This window comes from Falco cherrug, chromosome 6, assembly GCF_023634085.1.
Source record: "Falco cherrug isolate bFalChe1 chromosome 6, bFalChe1.pri, whole genome shotgun sequence".
Classification (NCBI taxonomy): domain Eukaryota; kingdom Metazoa; phylum Chordata; class Aves; order Falconiformes; family Falconidae; genus Falco; species Falco cherrug.
This window is the reverse complement of record NC_073702.1, coordinates 40934728-40950237: the sequence shown is the minus strand read 5'-3', so window position 1 is coordinate 40950237 and position 15510 is coordinate 40934728. Positions and strand designations below refer to the sequence as shown.

The 15510-nt window shown below is 35.1% G+C and overlaps 1 protein-coding gene across 3 annotated transcripts in view; it reads left to right on the top strand.

Moving 5' to 3' along the window:
• PACRG (parkin coregulated) overlaps positions 1–15510 on the top strand; it is a 250937-nt gene that overhangs the window by 55606 nt on the left and 179821 nt on the right. For all 3 annotated transcript variants that reach the window (XM_055714149.1, XM_055714147.1, XM_055714150.1), the window contains exon 3: positions 9887–10021. In XM_055714149.1, the coding sequence (XP_055570124.1) occupies positions 9887–10021 (135 nt within the window). The remainder of the gene's footprint in view (positions 1–9886; positions 10022–15510) is intronic.

The window sequence follows — 15510 nt, the reverse complement described above, 5'->3', positions numbered from 1 at the left end:
ACAAGTTTCTTGCTAGCTCACACGTCAATCCAGCCTTTCAGAGTCTGTGTCTGCAGAGAAGTGATTCACCTGGATTTTCTTAGGGCTAATAAACCACTGACTTAAAATATGACTGACCCAATGGGGCCCTGTTCTCTTTTGTGAAAAATCCAGATATTTGCAGACACTGTTCCCAGTTGGAGCAAAGAGAAATTTCTGTATTTTTAATTTTTCCATGATATTGAGATAAGTTGATTTGCACAGTTCTAATAGGAGTTAGAGTAGTGTTATATCAGTATATTCTGAAAGTTGCTCTCATGGGCTCCTTATTGTCATCTCACCTATCTCCCTACCCAATACTTATGACCAAAAATTGTTAATGTTTAAATAATTTGAAATATTTTTTTATTAAGCTTTTTTAATTAGACCTTCTAGTGGAACACATTAGACCTACACAAGACCTCAACATTATAAAACATACTTACCAAAGCACATAATGAGGCTTATTTACCACGACCTAGGTATGAAATAATTTCCAGGGGAAAAAAATAAACATCCTGTCAGATTTGGCTCTATGGCAGCTTAAGTTAATTTAATTCTAACTACCCTGGGCATGCCATTCCCTCTCCTTCACTTTCAGCAACTGTGGTGGCATTCCAACTCTGTTGAACATTTCAGTACATTCTCCAGCAGAAAAACCCTTTAACAAAATAATGTGAATAGTTTCCTGGCAGATCAGAGCATTGAAATGCCTCAGATCAGGCAAACACGAAAATTAGTGTAGGAGAAGAGATAGTATAGATGCAAGTGGAAGGGAAGGCAGGACCTTAACAATTTAGAGTAACGAGAAGCTGGATTGCTATATTATGGCCTAGTTTTTATTCTCTTCCTTAGATATCCTCTGTCAGAATCACAATAATAAGTTAGGATATTAGGCGTATTCCAGCATGGACCTTCATACAGGTATGTAGTGGAAGTGTCAAACAGGCTGAGAATAACTCTCCTAATATTTTACAGTTTTACACACTGTTCTTTCCTTATCCACACAGATATGCCATGATGATGTATAGGAGCATTCTAAAGATTACAGAATTCAGAAAAAAATAATTTAATTATATGTTTCTATAAAAAAAAAATAAAAGCCATGTGTCCCATTTTATTTCCTAGCCAATGACATTCTTAAAATTTGCAGTATGTAGATTTGGCATCCAGAAATACATATGCAGCCATAATGAATGTTGGCTTTACTTCTACATCAGCAGTGTAGGCCAATAGAAGAGGATCACCAAAGGAAAAGAGCTAATGCTGAGGATATGATGTTTTACACATTTCAGAGATTTTCTTCACTTAGACTGATTTTTGTCTGAAAGGACTCTAGTTCATTCAGTTAGAAACTGCTTCATGATGTGAACTGTAACTGAGTGCTACTTCAGAGGCACAACTGAAAAATGAATGCAGACATACTCACAGTGAACTTACAGTTTTCTAAACATTAGGCTGAAGATGGAAGAATTTCCACAATCAGGAAAAATTTAGAAGGCTTGCAGATTTAGTGGAATTGCTGCACTGGAAAGCCTTGTGAAACTAATAAAGCAAGAAAAAAGACTGTATTCATCTGTAGACTGGAAAAAGGAGTGAAATATATTAGCAGTTGTCACTGTTCTCCCTTTGCATTAAAGGAAATTGCTTGGCAAGCATCAGGAGAGAAATCTAAATTATATGAAATAGTTACACTATACTCCATCAGAGAATAAGAGATGGAGGATCTTCTGAGAACAAAGTGCTGTAGAGCAGTTTGTAACATAGGCACATCTGGCTTATCAGAACAACTTATCTTTTCCCCAATCAAAAATAACATTTCTGAGGTGATGAACTAGAGTAATTCTGCATGCAGTTTATGACTTACTTTCAGTACTGTCCCAAGGCAATAATGAGATACAATATCTTTGTACAAAATCACATGTCTGATTTTTCTTTCAAGTTCTGGAGCTTTAGAAGCATTTGTAATGTTTGCTGACCTTCTATCAGTAGTTTCATTTTGGGGTCTTAAAATTGATTTCTTTCATTTTGACTTTTGAAGCTATGAGATGGGCTTTGATCTGTTGTCCGGATTTGTGCAGTAGCCCCAGAAGCAACTTTTAAACATTAGATATGGGACCATTTAAAGCATATCAAGAGTGGCACATGTGAGGAAAGATGTCCCTATTTCCTTTTGGATATAAAAAGCTTTTGTCTGATACATGTTGATGGATCGTGTTCTTTTGATATTGAATGCTTGTGATATCAATATTAAATAAAAGGGATTAATGTGGAACTCAAGAGTACCTATTGGGATATCTTACTGTGCCTCTCCTGTCATTTGAAGTTTCTCATTCAATTTTGTGGTTTGTCTGCATAGCAAAATCAAAACATGATAGTAGAATGCATTAACAGCCTACAGTAATTTAACCAAATTAGGATCAGTAAATGAAGACAGAGCCATACAGGGTTCGTTGCTTATTGCCAGTCAGAGTAGACACTCTTGAGGGTGCCAAGTACAGATTCTGATTGTTAACACTTGCTAAGATACATGTATTCAAGTCTTTATCACTACTATTATGTATGTTTAGTGGAAAATTTGTGGATTATGTCACCAAATACTATTATGCTATTGTGTTCTGTTGTGATGGTAGGTAACTGCCAAAATCTTGATGTTCTCTTATACATGATTGCTGAGTTTGTCTTGATGGTGGTCTTGTCTGTGTTACAAGTATAGAAACATGTAAAGTACTATCTGCCTACTAACTCAAGAACCACAAACTGGAGATCATGGCTTTTGCACCTAGGCTTGCTCTCTGGCCAGTAGTTGTAACTAGGCAGTGTTGTGCCAGTGGCTGCTCAGCCAAGTTAAAAGCTCTATCACACTATATGGATGAGGATTTTGTCATTGATGGTTCTAGTAAAGCTTTGTATGTCAACATGGCACTGCATAGTGCTAGGTATATTATTTGGCCTTTATTCCTGCTAGCTTGAGTATTTCTTCATTGCATGGTGTAATTTATTTGACTTATTTAATATATCTTGCATTTTACTTGAAGTTTACGTTAGGATTTTGCAGTAGCTTGTGGCTCCAGTATACAAGGAAATTAATAGTGATCATTCCTGTGGAGAAACAAGTGGGTTGCCAATTGGACTATGCTGTATTAGCCAAGTAGAGTGCTAGTTTGACACCAGTACAAGAGAAGAAGAGAATGAGACAAAGACCCTTTCAGTAGTTACACAAAAATTTCCTTGATGCCATCACCTTTACATCTACCTGAGACAGCAGTATGCATTAGTAGGCTTCATTCTGGGGATACAGTGCAATTTTTTTCAGTTTGAATACAAAGAAATAAGTTTTATGAATTTATTTCTGAAAATTTTGCTCTTCAAGATGATAATGTGGTATTATGTTTTCAAGAAAGACTGCATTTTTTAGGTAAGACAGTTGAAAGGTCATATAACTTTTGATACCTATAGCTTCAAAAATAAATTTGATGGACTGCTTTTGTGAGGAGAAAACATAAAAGGATCTGGTTAAATTCGAGTCTTGTAAGAAACTTGAGAGACAAAAAAATTGACGTTTTTTATTCTTCCCAGTTGCCATCTAAATGCATTAACCTGGTTAATCCAAGGAAGATATGTCTTTAACCATAATTTTTTTTTCACAATGTCACTGGTCTTTTTTTTTTTTTTTTTAATATGTGAATCATCATATAATAATGGTAGGATCTTAGTCTATTCTACTTTTAGGAAGTAAAAACAGTGGTCTCTTAATATCCTTAATGCCTACAACTTAGTATGTGATCACATCTTTTATTTTCCACATAGCACTTGAACAATTAATGACTTCTTCTTTGAATAAAACAACCTACATCTGCATAGGCAGATGAGAAACTGTATATCCAATTAATTCTTGGTGTTCAATATAAATTCAGAGCTACATGAAGAATCAGGCACCTATTTCTTCCTGTCCCACTCCATGCTGTGTCCTCCCTCATGCTAGACTGAGTGTTCACTCATCTTTGCATCTTAACGATCTAATACTTCACAAATCAACCTAACAAAAAACCTCTAACCAACAACACCAAAACACAAACCAAATCAAAACCACCCCTTTGTTCCTGATCTGATCCTCTGAATACCTGCAAGAAAGCTTCTGTCATTAATGGGGGGCAATACATTGAGGTAGTATGCAGGTGCATGAGGTGGGAAAGACCACTTACCTCCATGTCAGCATCAAGTTTTGGCTGGCTTGAACTGCTCGTGAAACTAGTGTTAGTTTTCATGCAAATCACCAGTTGTCCTAGGCAGTTATGTGTTTAGGTCCCTAAGTATGCATACAGTTTGATGCTCAGTTAGGAAATTTGGAAAACTGTATTCAAATAATTAATCACTGTTTAAACCTGGCTTCAAATATTTTTTCTTAGTCATTTTCCTAATGTGCCATCATTGAAAAGTCTAAGAATGAAACCTGATGCAATGATTTTAAATGCCCACGAGTCAATGAAAGAAATGTGGTCTTTCTCCTGCCTTTTTTTTTTTTTTCTTAATGGCTTGTGTCTTTTATCTTGTCACATAGTTCAATGGCATAGAATTACAATAAATTAGTTTTGCAATTATCAAACTCTTCAACTTCTCTTTGGCATTTAACGAACCTCAGAAGCTGTTTATTGCTTCATATATTTTGTCATCATGAATATTAGCCTTTAATTAACTGGAACTCTAATCTTAATCTTTCTAGCTATGTTGCAATGAAATATTTTTGTTAGGTTGAAGAAGATAGTATTTGTTACTGTTTTCAAATAAATGGAATACTTTCAGAATGACCTTTCGAGTCAGTAATTACAACAATATAAAATGTAAGATAAAAACCTCATTATCACAAGGAAAAATGTTGTATGATTTCTTTTTATATATTTTACTTAGCAACATAAAATTGCAGAGAAGCTTCAGCTGAGAGGGGCCTCTGGAGTTCATCTGATCCAGCCTTCTGTTGAAAGCTGGGTCTTAGATTTGTTTTCTCAGGTCTCTACCAAGCCAAATCTTGAATATTTTCAGGGGGACTCCACCACTTTTCTGGGCAACCTATTCCAGTGTTGAATTTTTTCTGACAGTGAAGAACTTTTTTCTTGTATCCAGAAACAACTTTCTTTGATACAATTTACACCTTTTGCCTCCTGTCCTGTGCATCCTTTTGCAGAGTATACCTCCATCTTCTCAATAACTATCTGTTAAGAATTGGAAGACTGTGATTAGATCCTCCCCTAAGCCTTCTCTTCTCTGGGCTGAAAACATCCAGTTTCTTGAACATTCTGTCTAGATCTCCAGACCTCTAATCATCTTCATGTTCCTCTGCTAGACACTCTCCATTTTTCAGTTTTTGTCATGAACTGGGAGGACCAGAACTGGACACAGTATCGCAGGTGTGACCTAACAAATGTCAACAGAGTGGATCTTCTTAATCTGCTGTCTATAGCCTTACTGATGCGGCCCAGGGCTCATTCTGCCTTCATTGCTGCAAAGGCACTGCTCACTCAAGTTTAGCACTGTCCATAAGAATCCCCAGGTCCTTTTCATAGTCAGATCATACCCAGCTTGTACTGCTGTTTGGGATTATTCTCTCTCATGTATAAGACATATTTATGTAATTCTTGTTGGCCTGGTCATCTAGTTTGTGAATGCCTCTCTTGCATGGTGGCTATTCCTTCTGGTGTATAGTGCCTCTCCTCCCAGTTTGATATAATCCACAAACTTGGTAAGCAAGCGTTCAGTTCTGTCATCCACATTCTTTATAAAGATGTCAAACAGCAAGTATCAAAACCAATACCAACCTCTAGGAACTCCTTTTGTGAACAGCTGCCCATGAGCCAGTAAAAGCATATTAGTCTTACTCTAAAAGTTCAAGCCATAACATTTTTGTAAGATCTTGAAAATCATAATTACTGTAAGCAGCCTGGTAAATTATATTATTTAAACTGTCACCAGGATCAGTAGGCATTATACCTCTGATTTGTACATTCTTAAATTATGGACCAAATGTGTCTTCAGAAACTGTCACATTACAGCTAGGAAGGTCCCAATGAGTTCATGGAGAAATGCTAAATCTGCATAAGGATTGAGCTGTTAGGAAAGACTGTTCAACAGTTTTCTGTTCTGAGAAACGTATCTTCTGTATGAAAAGCAAAGAAGAAGTAAAGTAATTTCCTGGAGAACCAGACTGGCCTGAAGATTTTTATACAGCTTCTCACTGTGGATACTCTGTTCCAGAATTTATTTGTTTGGGGTTTTTTTAACTCTTTTTATAGCAATTAATCTGAATCTATGACTGGCATTCCTGCATTGCGATAGTCTACAAATAGAAGACAAAAAGAAAAGTGCTACTTAAAATCTAAATATAAGAAAATAAATATATCTATCAAAACAGATCAGGAATTACAAAAAGTGAAAAAGTGAATTATAAACATGTTCTTTTCCTCAGGCGGACTGTTGAAGATGCATGGCTAGAATGACCCAGAAAGGTCTACATTAGAGAACAGTGTTCAGAATACCAAATATGATAGTGACGGTCTCCCTAGTAATAAAGACAGGAAGGAAAGAAAACTATTTGCAAAAGGTAAACAGTATTAGCTCAATGCAGCTGCTCTAGCAAATGTCTCATAATCTACTTTTATCAGATGCAAACAAAAGGAACAAGCTGTCTCCATGTAATAATCTTAAAGCAGAGTGACAGTACCCTTCAGTCGTGCAAGGTACCATTTCTTCAAGACAGGGACAGTTCCACTCTCTTCCTGATTGTTGATTTTTCTTTGTTCTAGTCAGATCTTAGACTCATTCCGGTCTAGATTGTTTCATCACTTTAGAGTCAGTTACTCTTCCTGGTATCTAAAAGGTCTTTATGCCTATTACAGACCAAACTGACAAGAAAAGCATCTTTAAGACAAAGTGAAAAGCATCAGCCCTCTCTCTAGACTATTTTCAATTATTTGGTATGCTCCTGCTTCTTTAGATATACACACTACTTTGCTAGTTATACAGTACAAGAATTATGAGATGCATAAGATGGGTAAGAAAATTCATATTGAACTGAAGACAATAATGATATATAATGTTGAAATGAGAGATACCATAATAGATGACAGTTATTAATGAAAGTTCTTAAGAAGTGGTTTTAGGGCTAACCTTATTTAATGTTTTCATTAGTGACCTTGAAAAAAAAATAAGGATTGTATAATGAAATTTATAGTTGACATAATGTTTGGAGTTGTTATTAAAACAGATGAAGATCATGGTGTCACACAGATGAAAGTGGAAGCCCTTGAGAACTGGTGTAATAGAAATGGAATTAAATATAACAGTACAAGCTACAAGATAATGCACTTAAAACTAATGACAAGAAATTCTGTTATTAACATAGAACTCATCAACTGGAAAAGATAGTTGCTGTGGCAGTTAATCACAGGATAACTATGAGATGTCAGTGTGATATGGCGATGAGAAACTAAATGTAATGCCAGGAGATCTACCAGACAGACTGTATCGCATGAAAAAGAATAATACTCATTGTATTAGTGATCACTTATAATGTGGATTTAGTAATCCTGAATAGATTTCTTTTTCATCAGCTTTTCCAGTCACAGCTTGAAAGTACAGAAAATTTTAGGATTTCCAACATTGACTTTGGGCAGGAGTTCTGTAAATCCACTACTTGCTGAATGAGTACATCACTACTTTTGTTTATTCCAAACTTGTCACTGACTACATTTTTTTGATGCCCTGTACTTTCTACTGAGGGAGACAGAGGAAAATCTGTCTGTATTCTTTCTTTCCATGAAGTCATGATTTTATAGATCTTTATTTTATTCCTCTTACCCATCCTTTTCCTGGTTTATTCTTGTGAAAGCCATTCAATACCCTCAGTCATTATCCTCCTCTGAACCTTTTCTAATTCTACCATGGGGTTTTTTTGAGGTGGCAGATCAGAGTAGGCATACTATTTAAGATGTGGTTTCTAACAATTGAATGAAGTAAGGACAATTCACAACAGAACGGATTTGATAATAAAGATCCTTTTAGTCCTTCTAGTTTCTTTGTTCCTGAGTAAAGGGTAGAAAGAAGTCAAAAGAACACAAGCATAATTTCTAGAAAATTTGTAAAGGTGTAGTAGAAAAAGATTAGTTGAGAAGAAGAAAATGTTTGGTTTCAGATAAGATGCACTCTGGGATTACATTAGCTACTTCTAATGATGATAGTCTGCAAGAAGTAATTAAAAAATAATTAAGATTGTATCTCATGTAATCAAGACAACATGTTCTTTATCAATAATTTAAGTTAATATTTAGTAGAACAGCGACTCCTAGTATTACACAGAAAATAATGTTTTAGAGGATATGTGGAAGTCCTGTGTGTGAAAAATATACTGAAAAAACATAGATGCTTTTCTGCTGGCCTCATAGTGACTCATAGACTTGCCTGAAATGCAAAAAAAAAAAATTAAAGTCAAGTGAAAGTACACTAGTGGCACAGAACAAATTTTTCCTCTCCGGAACAAGAAGTGTAGATTTATTTACATTGGTTATAAATGCTTTTCTTGGAGTATTACTTTCAACTGCTACAGATGTGTTTACTAAGCAAAGTTACAGATGTGCATCTCAAATCTATTTTTGCTAGACATGGTCTATCAGTGGCAGCAATATGCAAAAATGGGTCACAGTTTAGTAGCCCTAGTTTAAGCAATTTGTAGTAATGTATAGTGTAGGCATATCATAGTGGTCTCCTCTGTCTCAGCCAGTGGAAAATCATGTCAAAATACTTTGGAGAAAAAAAGTGCCAAGTTAGATTTAGAGCTGTAGTTAGCACAGTTAGATTACAGAATAAAATAAATGAAACAAAGGATGCTAAATGTTTGCATTCTGTTCACTGGAAAGCTGCATGTCTGTACTGCTAGAAACCAATGTAAGGGTCACTGAAGACAGAAAGACAAATAGAACAGTACAAAATACTGGGTATGATTTATGATCCTTGAAGCTCTCACCTTTTTTTGAAAATGATACTTTCTATGTTAGAAAAGGTAGCAAGTCATAAAGGCATTTTTGACAAAGGAGATACACAGTGAAATTCTATTATTTTAGTGCTAATTGTTAGTTGCTGTTACTACTATGTTTGGCTGACAAAAAAGTTCCAGTGTGAGCATTTTGGAATTGGACTGTCATTCAGGCGCTCAGGCTACACAATATGCTAACCAGCAATAACAGAGAAGGAGCTAAGTGGAGCTAAGTCAAATTTCTTCACAGGCGGAGAGGAGAGGTCTGAGAGAAGACCTTCCTTCATTTCTTCTAGTGCTTCAGCTGTCAATGCTGGAAGGCTGGAACTCATATGAAAGCCATATCCACAGCATTTGAGGAAGGGGGATGGTGAAGGAGATCAGGGAATGGCCAGGGAAAGACAGTGGAGGGTGAGGACAGTTATATTAGATGGAAATCATGTCAGGTGACTTCTAGAAAGAAGCAAACAGAAAAAGAAGAAATGCTTAATTTTCCAACTACTTCTACTACATAATGTCAGTATATTCTTTGTGGTTTACTCTTGCTTAAAAATGCTGTGATAACGGGGAAAGCTACTTTGAAATATAAACAGTTTTTATGGGACAACGTGAAAGTGGTAAAAAAAGAAAAGCAGTTAACAAAACCTGTTGATCATTGCCAAAGCATACTTTCAAAGAAGTGAAGTATAACATGTAAAGAAGAAAGCAAACTATAATTTGGGGGATCAATGTTATTCTCCTTTCATATCTGTTTCTATTTTAGCCATATATATTACTCTTTTTCTAAAAAACATATTACCACTGAACTATGGGTTTTCTTGTTTGGTTTGTTTTTGTTTTTTTAAGGTCAGAGGGCCCCCACTTGCAGGAGCATTTAAGGAAAGACCAACAAAGCCCACAGCATTTCGCAAGTTTTATGAGCGAGGAGAGCTCCCAATTGCCCTTGAGCATGATACTAAAGGAAACAAAATTGCCTGGAAGGTAAGTCATGGCACAGCTGAGACAGCCAGCTGAGCTTATTGAAGTGACATCTCTCATTGTCAAACAAATTTAGCTTGTAAGTAAATAACCTGAAATAATGTCTTAGCAAATGGAAGATGGTGGGGAAGCCATTAGAGATAGACCCCTGAGTCAGCTGTCTACCTTGGCTAACAATTAAATTATATGCTGCAAAAAGGAAGATGACAGAGTTGTGTTGCCTTAGAGAATTTTCTCCTGCCCAATTCATCTCTATTTTTATGAGGACCTGGCAATGCAGCCTGTTTCAGGCAGTCCATCAAATGATGGAAGTGGCTGGATACAGTGAGCAGCAGCCATTTATCTCCCCCAGATTTCACCTTCCTGCAGGACACTTCCAAATAGAAGCTTTAATTACCTAAATGGATAGGTCAAGATTGCCTGCTCCCTGAAAATGCAGAGCAGAATACAAACGAAGGCAGATTCTCATTCCACAGCTGCACTCTCAGTCTACAGCATATGTCAGACAGTGTAATCGCTGTCATACGTGCCTCTGTTACAGGCTGACCTCCACTGCTGAAACCATTACAGCTCCGACATTTCTCTGACAAAAGGTTAATTGGCTTCAAAATAAATGTATTGCCTAATGACTCCATTCTAATGCGGCTGTGTTTCTCTCTAAAGGGCTGGGTGATATTATTTGTAAAACTTGCCAATCTTCTAAGTAACTGCTGCAGACTTTTAAATTTAATTTGAGAAATGAATGCTGATCTTTAACCTGCTCCTACTATTTAATTATTTTGGTTATCGTGAATTACTTTTTTTTTTTTTCTGTTGTTTATTGGACTAGAATAAGATCTTGCTGGAAGCAGTGATAGTTACAGAAAATGAACATGATACGCATGAGAAAAATATGTCAGATTTGTGGAATGTTTTAAATTGTTCGTGTCAAGAACATGATACCAATTTTAAATGTATAGTTATGTTAATTCAACACAAAGAAGAGGGATTTTGCAGTCTTATAGCTGATTTTACTCCTAATGAAGCCAACAGGATTAGACCTATAGTGTGGTAAGTGGTGCTACATAATTTGTTAGTAACTAGATTTTAAGATAGCTTTTTTTGCTTATTGAAGAGAGATTTGTGCTACTATTTTGTTGCCCATGGCAGTGCTGAATCAGCACAAGGAACAAATAATAGTTCTTGCAGCAAAGGAAATGTCTACCTAACAATATTTACCCATGATCAGAATTAGATTCCAGTGCAACTGGTCTTTGGGCAACCCTAGAAAAACCCTTTCTGAACCAAATCTCACAGGCTTCCAGCATAAGTCTAATCCTTCATCACAAGGTAAGATCCAAAAGTGATTTGCAAGCAACTGCAGAGCATCTGCAGAATTTTGTTTTTATCTTGAGGCATTATAACTTCTGATTTCTCAAAATCACACTGAGACCTACAGAGAATTTACCTCATTTTAATTGCTATTTGATACATATATTTTCATCGTAAGGTCTAGCATTCCACTAGATGATGCTAGTGACTGCTTAGTTGACTTAGGACACTAGGAAATAAAATGAAACTGCATCAGGGGAAGTTCACATGAGACATTAGGAAAAGGTTCTTCACTGAGATGATGGTCGGTCACTGGAATAGGTTCCCCAGGGAAGTAGTCACAGCATCAAGCCTGTGAGAGTTCAAGGAGTGTCTGGATGACACTCTTGATTGAATCATATGATTTAATTTTAGATAGTCCTTTCAGGAGCAGGGAGTGGGACTCGATGATCTTTATGGGTCCTTTCCAACCTGAAATATTCTATGATTCTATGATCTTGCTAACTTGCTATCTACAAACCTTCCAACCACAGCTGAATGTCTAGAGTGTTTGTTCCCTTTATCTGAAAGTGTGAATTGTTTGAAAACATACTACCTGAAGACAGTCACAATAGCAGTCTCTTGTCAAAGATCCAGCACGTATTTTTTCTTTCACACAGCTTGCAGCCTTACAGACCTAATGTCTCCCTAGTGTCCACCTACCACAGTAAAACATTAGTGTGTAGCTTGTGCAAGGTAGGACTGAGGTGTCATGCAACAGCATTTGCTACTGCTGTTAATCATTTCATTTGAAATAAATTATCCGTACTTCATCATGCAAAAAGGCAGCATAGTAGTGGACTATTCTCTTCTTACATTAGCGCATGGCAGGGCCCAACCTTATTTCCTTTATTCCATGCCACTTGATTTAGTCACAAATCAGTCCAGACGGAGTTCTGTAGAAAGCACTCAACAAAACATTACTGACATAGTAGAGTTACTTGAGGCTATTGTTTAATTTGGCATGCAACCATCATTGATTATTGTGCAGTTTAAGTAGATGAAGCAGGTAAATAGGGGTTTTCTAGTTCAACCTTTACATTAGATAGCTTCTAAAGTCTTAGAGGCTGCCCACTGCTGCAAAAGAGTGAGAATGTAGTTCATCATTAGCTAATATTTAAAGGTGCAGGTACAGTAAGGTCTGTATTTTTCACTTGTTTTAAGGACATGTGAACAGTCAAATCTCCAGCATACATCTAATGGGTAATTTTCTTAAGTTCTTCATATTTATTTGTAAATCTGATTAAGTAATGTTTTTTAAAAAAAGATGTATTTTACTCAATTCTGCTTAAATTCATGAAAATAAAATATTTAAATAATGAAATGTGTCTAGGCAAAATGTTCTATAAAATCTTGGCTGAACTATATTTATTTGCATGAATCAAGATTCTAGTGGAAGGATAAAAAGAAGAAATAAATTATAACAGTGATATTTTAATCCTGCTAAAATTGCACAATATCAGTGTTTTATTGTGAGAGGGTTATTTTTTTCTGTTTAGATGTAATGTATATCATGGTTCATTTCACTCTTGTTAGTTTGTCTACCAAGTGATGCATGAGAGAAAATGCAGGGGGGGTCTCAGAAACATGATTTGTTGTGACAAAGGAAAATACTACAGAATTTTGTTCTGTCCTGCAAAATATACAGTTGGGTTTTGTTTGTTTGCTTGCTTTTTATAATTACTGAAACAAAAGAAAATAACCGTAATTGTCAGATGTTAAATATTTAAATATTTTTTGACAACTTTGAACTGTATTGTTATTCTGTGGACAGAATACAGTCATTTTCAGCTAGAACAGAAGAATCTGAAATTTTTTAATGTCCATGAATAGTGTTAATATGTACCAAAAACCCTATATACTAATAACCCTTGAGTTTGTAACAGTTCTGCATCCCTAATTTTAAGCCCATGATTAATTTCCTGTAAGGGCTGGCTACGTATAACTGTGCTTGTAGACCTAGATAAGATATAAATTTAAAGTTCAGGAACTATTCAGAACTATTTCTGAATAACTGTATGTGTTGAATCTTTAATTCTGAAATAATAGTACTTTTTTGTTGAAGTTTAGCTTAAATATTTCCAAAACACGCTAAATTTAGAAAGAGGCATTGTTACTTCAGATTAATCCTAAACATAGACAAGATTAGACTGTGCAGATAAACCATGGTGTTTACCTTAGTGCCTTTTATTAAAAAATGGCCCAAAGCAAATTAGATCTCACTACAAAATCATTATAGCAAGATATGTCTTCTGTGTGAATTCTCAGACTTAGTCTTTACATTTAGAATGGTGTCTTTCTGAATACGTCTGTAATATTGGCATTCTGGTTGGTAAGTTTTACTATTATATCAAATTCAAATCAACCTGTTTCAACCTAATGGAAGAAAACATATCAACAGGTAAAATATGTTTACAACATCTAAATCATTATATACAAGAATAGGAAATTGAACTTGGTTTTAAAGAATACTATCCGGGGACGGGGACGGGGGGGGGGAAGAATTTGAAAAGCTCTGATAATAGCAAACCATTACCTACTGTTATAGGCTATAGTCATGTTTATTTATAAAAGAAGACATGACTGTCTTGGTGTTCCTAATCTTTCTTTTCAAAATGAGAACAATTGTCCTTTTGCCATTTTCAAAAGGTGAACATAGAGAATGACTTGTTAATTATGTCTGCGAAAAGAAATCCACCATCTTTGTAACTCATTACACAAATATCTGTTTTTGACTATAAACAAAATGAAAGTATCCATACAAAATTAATTGAAGAATTTTCATCCCTATTCAGGGGATCTACTAGCAGTCAGTGAATTCTTTGTTAAATAGCATACCCTCAACATAATTTTTAAATATCTTATTTAAATCCTTTGTTTTCATGCTCCCTCAGTTCCTTTATTAAATAGAAATGTATAGATATTAGTGCTTTAAAATTGCTTCAAATTTATATAATACTTATATTTCTTGATAAAGTGATAGCTTAACATATCTAGAAATAAAAAACTTCTGTGGTTTAATTTTTCAGCAAAAGGATCTTTCCAAATCCGAGGCATTTGTTTTTGTCCACTAACAAAGAATGAATAATAATGGTATGGTCTGCGAATGTGTTTCTGATGTGTATCAAATGTAAAAGTTTGGAACATAAATTGTTGTTAATGTAGAGTTAGATAATGGCAGAACGTGATCTTTCTAGAAAAAGAATGTGTTGAAATATTTATAAGCCATTTGACTGCTTATGTGGGATCCTACAGTTCTCTTTTCACCTATGTATATCACAATTTTATTTCAAAATGTAGCAATATATTCTTTTGCACACTTTCATACCAAGATATGAATAATAAAAGCTCAGAGTTCAGGTCTGAAAAGGACTTCCATTTTAAAATATATGTTACTGAATTAAAAAAGGTCAGAATGCAATTAAACCTTTGATTAAGAAAGTTGATAAAACCGAGGAAGTATTTCTGAATTATTAAGAATATGTTTGAAATGCAATCTCTCTGTAGTGTACAAAAAGTCATCGGAATGTTTGGAAAATTATTTTTTTAGAGAGTGGGGTTAATTATGGAAGTTAATATACAGGGAAGAAAAAAGCTTCCATTCTTCAAAAGAATTTTAGCAATTTCAGAGAAATGAAAACCAAATTAAAAAATGCAAACTTCTCAAGCAAAATGTCAAAAACCAACATGATTTCCATCTTTTGGGTTTATGTTTTTTTCCAGAATAGCTATGTTCGCTAAGGATGTGACTTCTTCCATTTTAATTTATCTTCATCCTCTTTCCCACATAGCTTTTTTTTTTTTTTTTTAGGATCTAGTATAAGCTATGGCAGCAAAATTATTTCTTGGTGATATAAACTAGAAGCAATAGTAAAAGAAAGTGTTCTGCCCCGAACATCATGAATTGTGCATACACTTTTCCCTTGTGCAGACTATTAAAGGTTGATTTTGGTAATAGAGACTACAAAATTTGAACATGCCACAGAAATGCAATTTTTATTAGCATCGCTTATTCTTCATTTGGTTTTATCAGCATGCTGTATATTAGTTTATATAAAATTCTGAGCTGCTATGATTAATCTGGTACCTATACCCAGCACCAAGAAAAATCTTTCTTGTTTTTTGGTTTGGTTTGGGGTTTT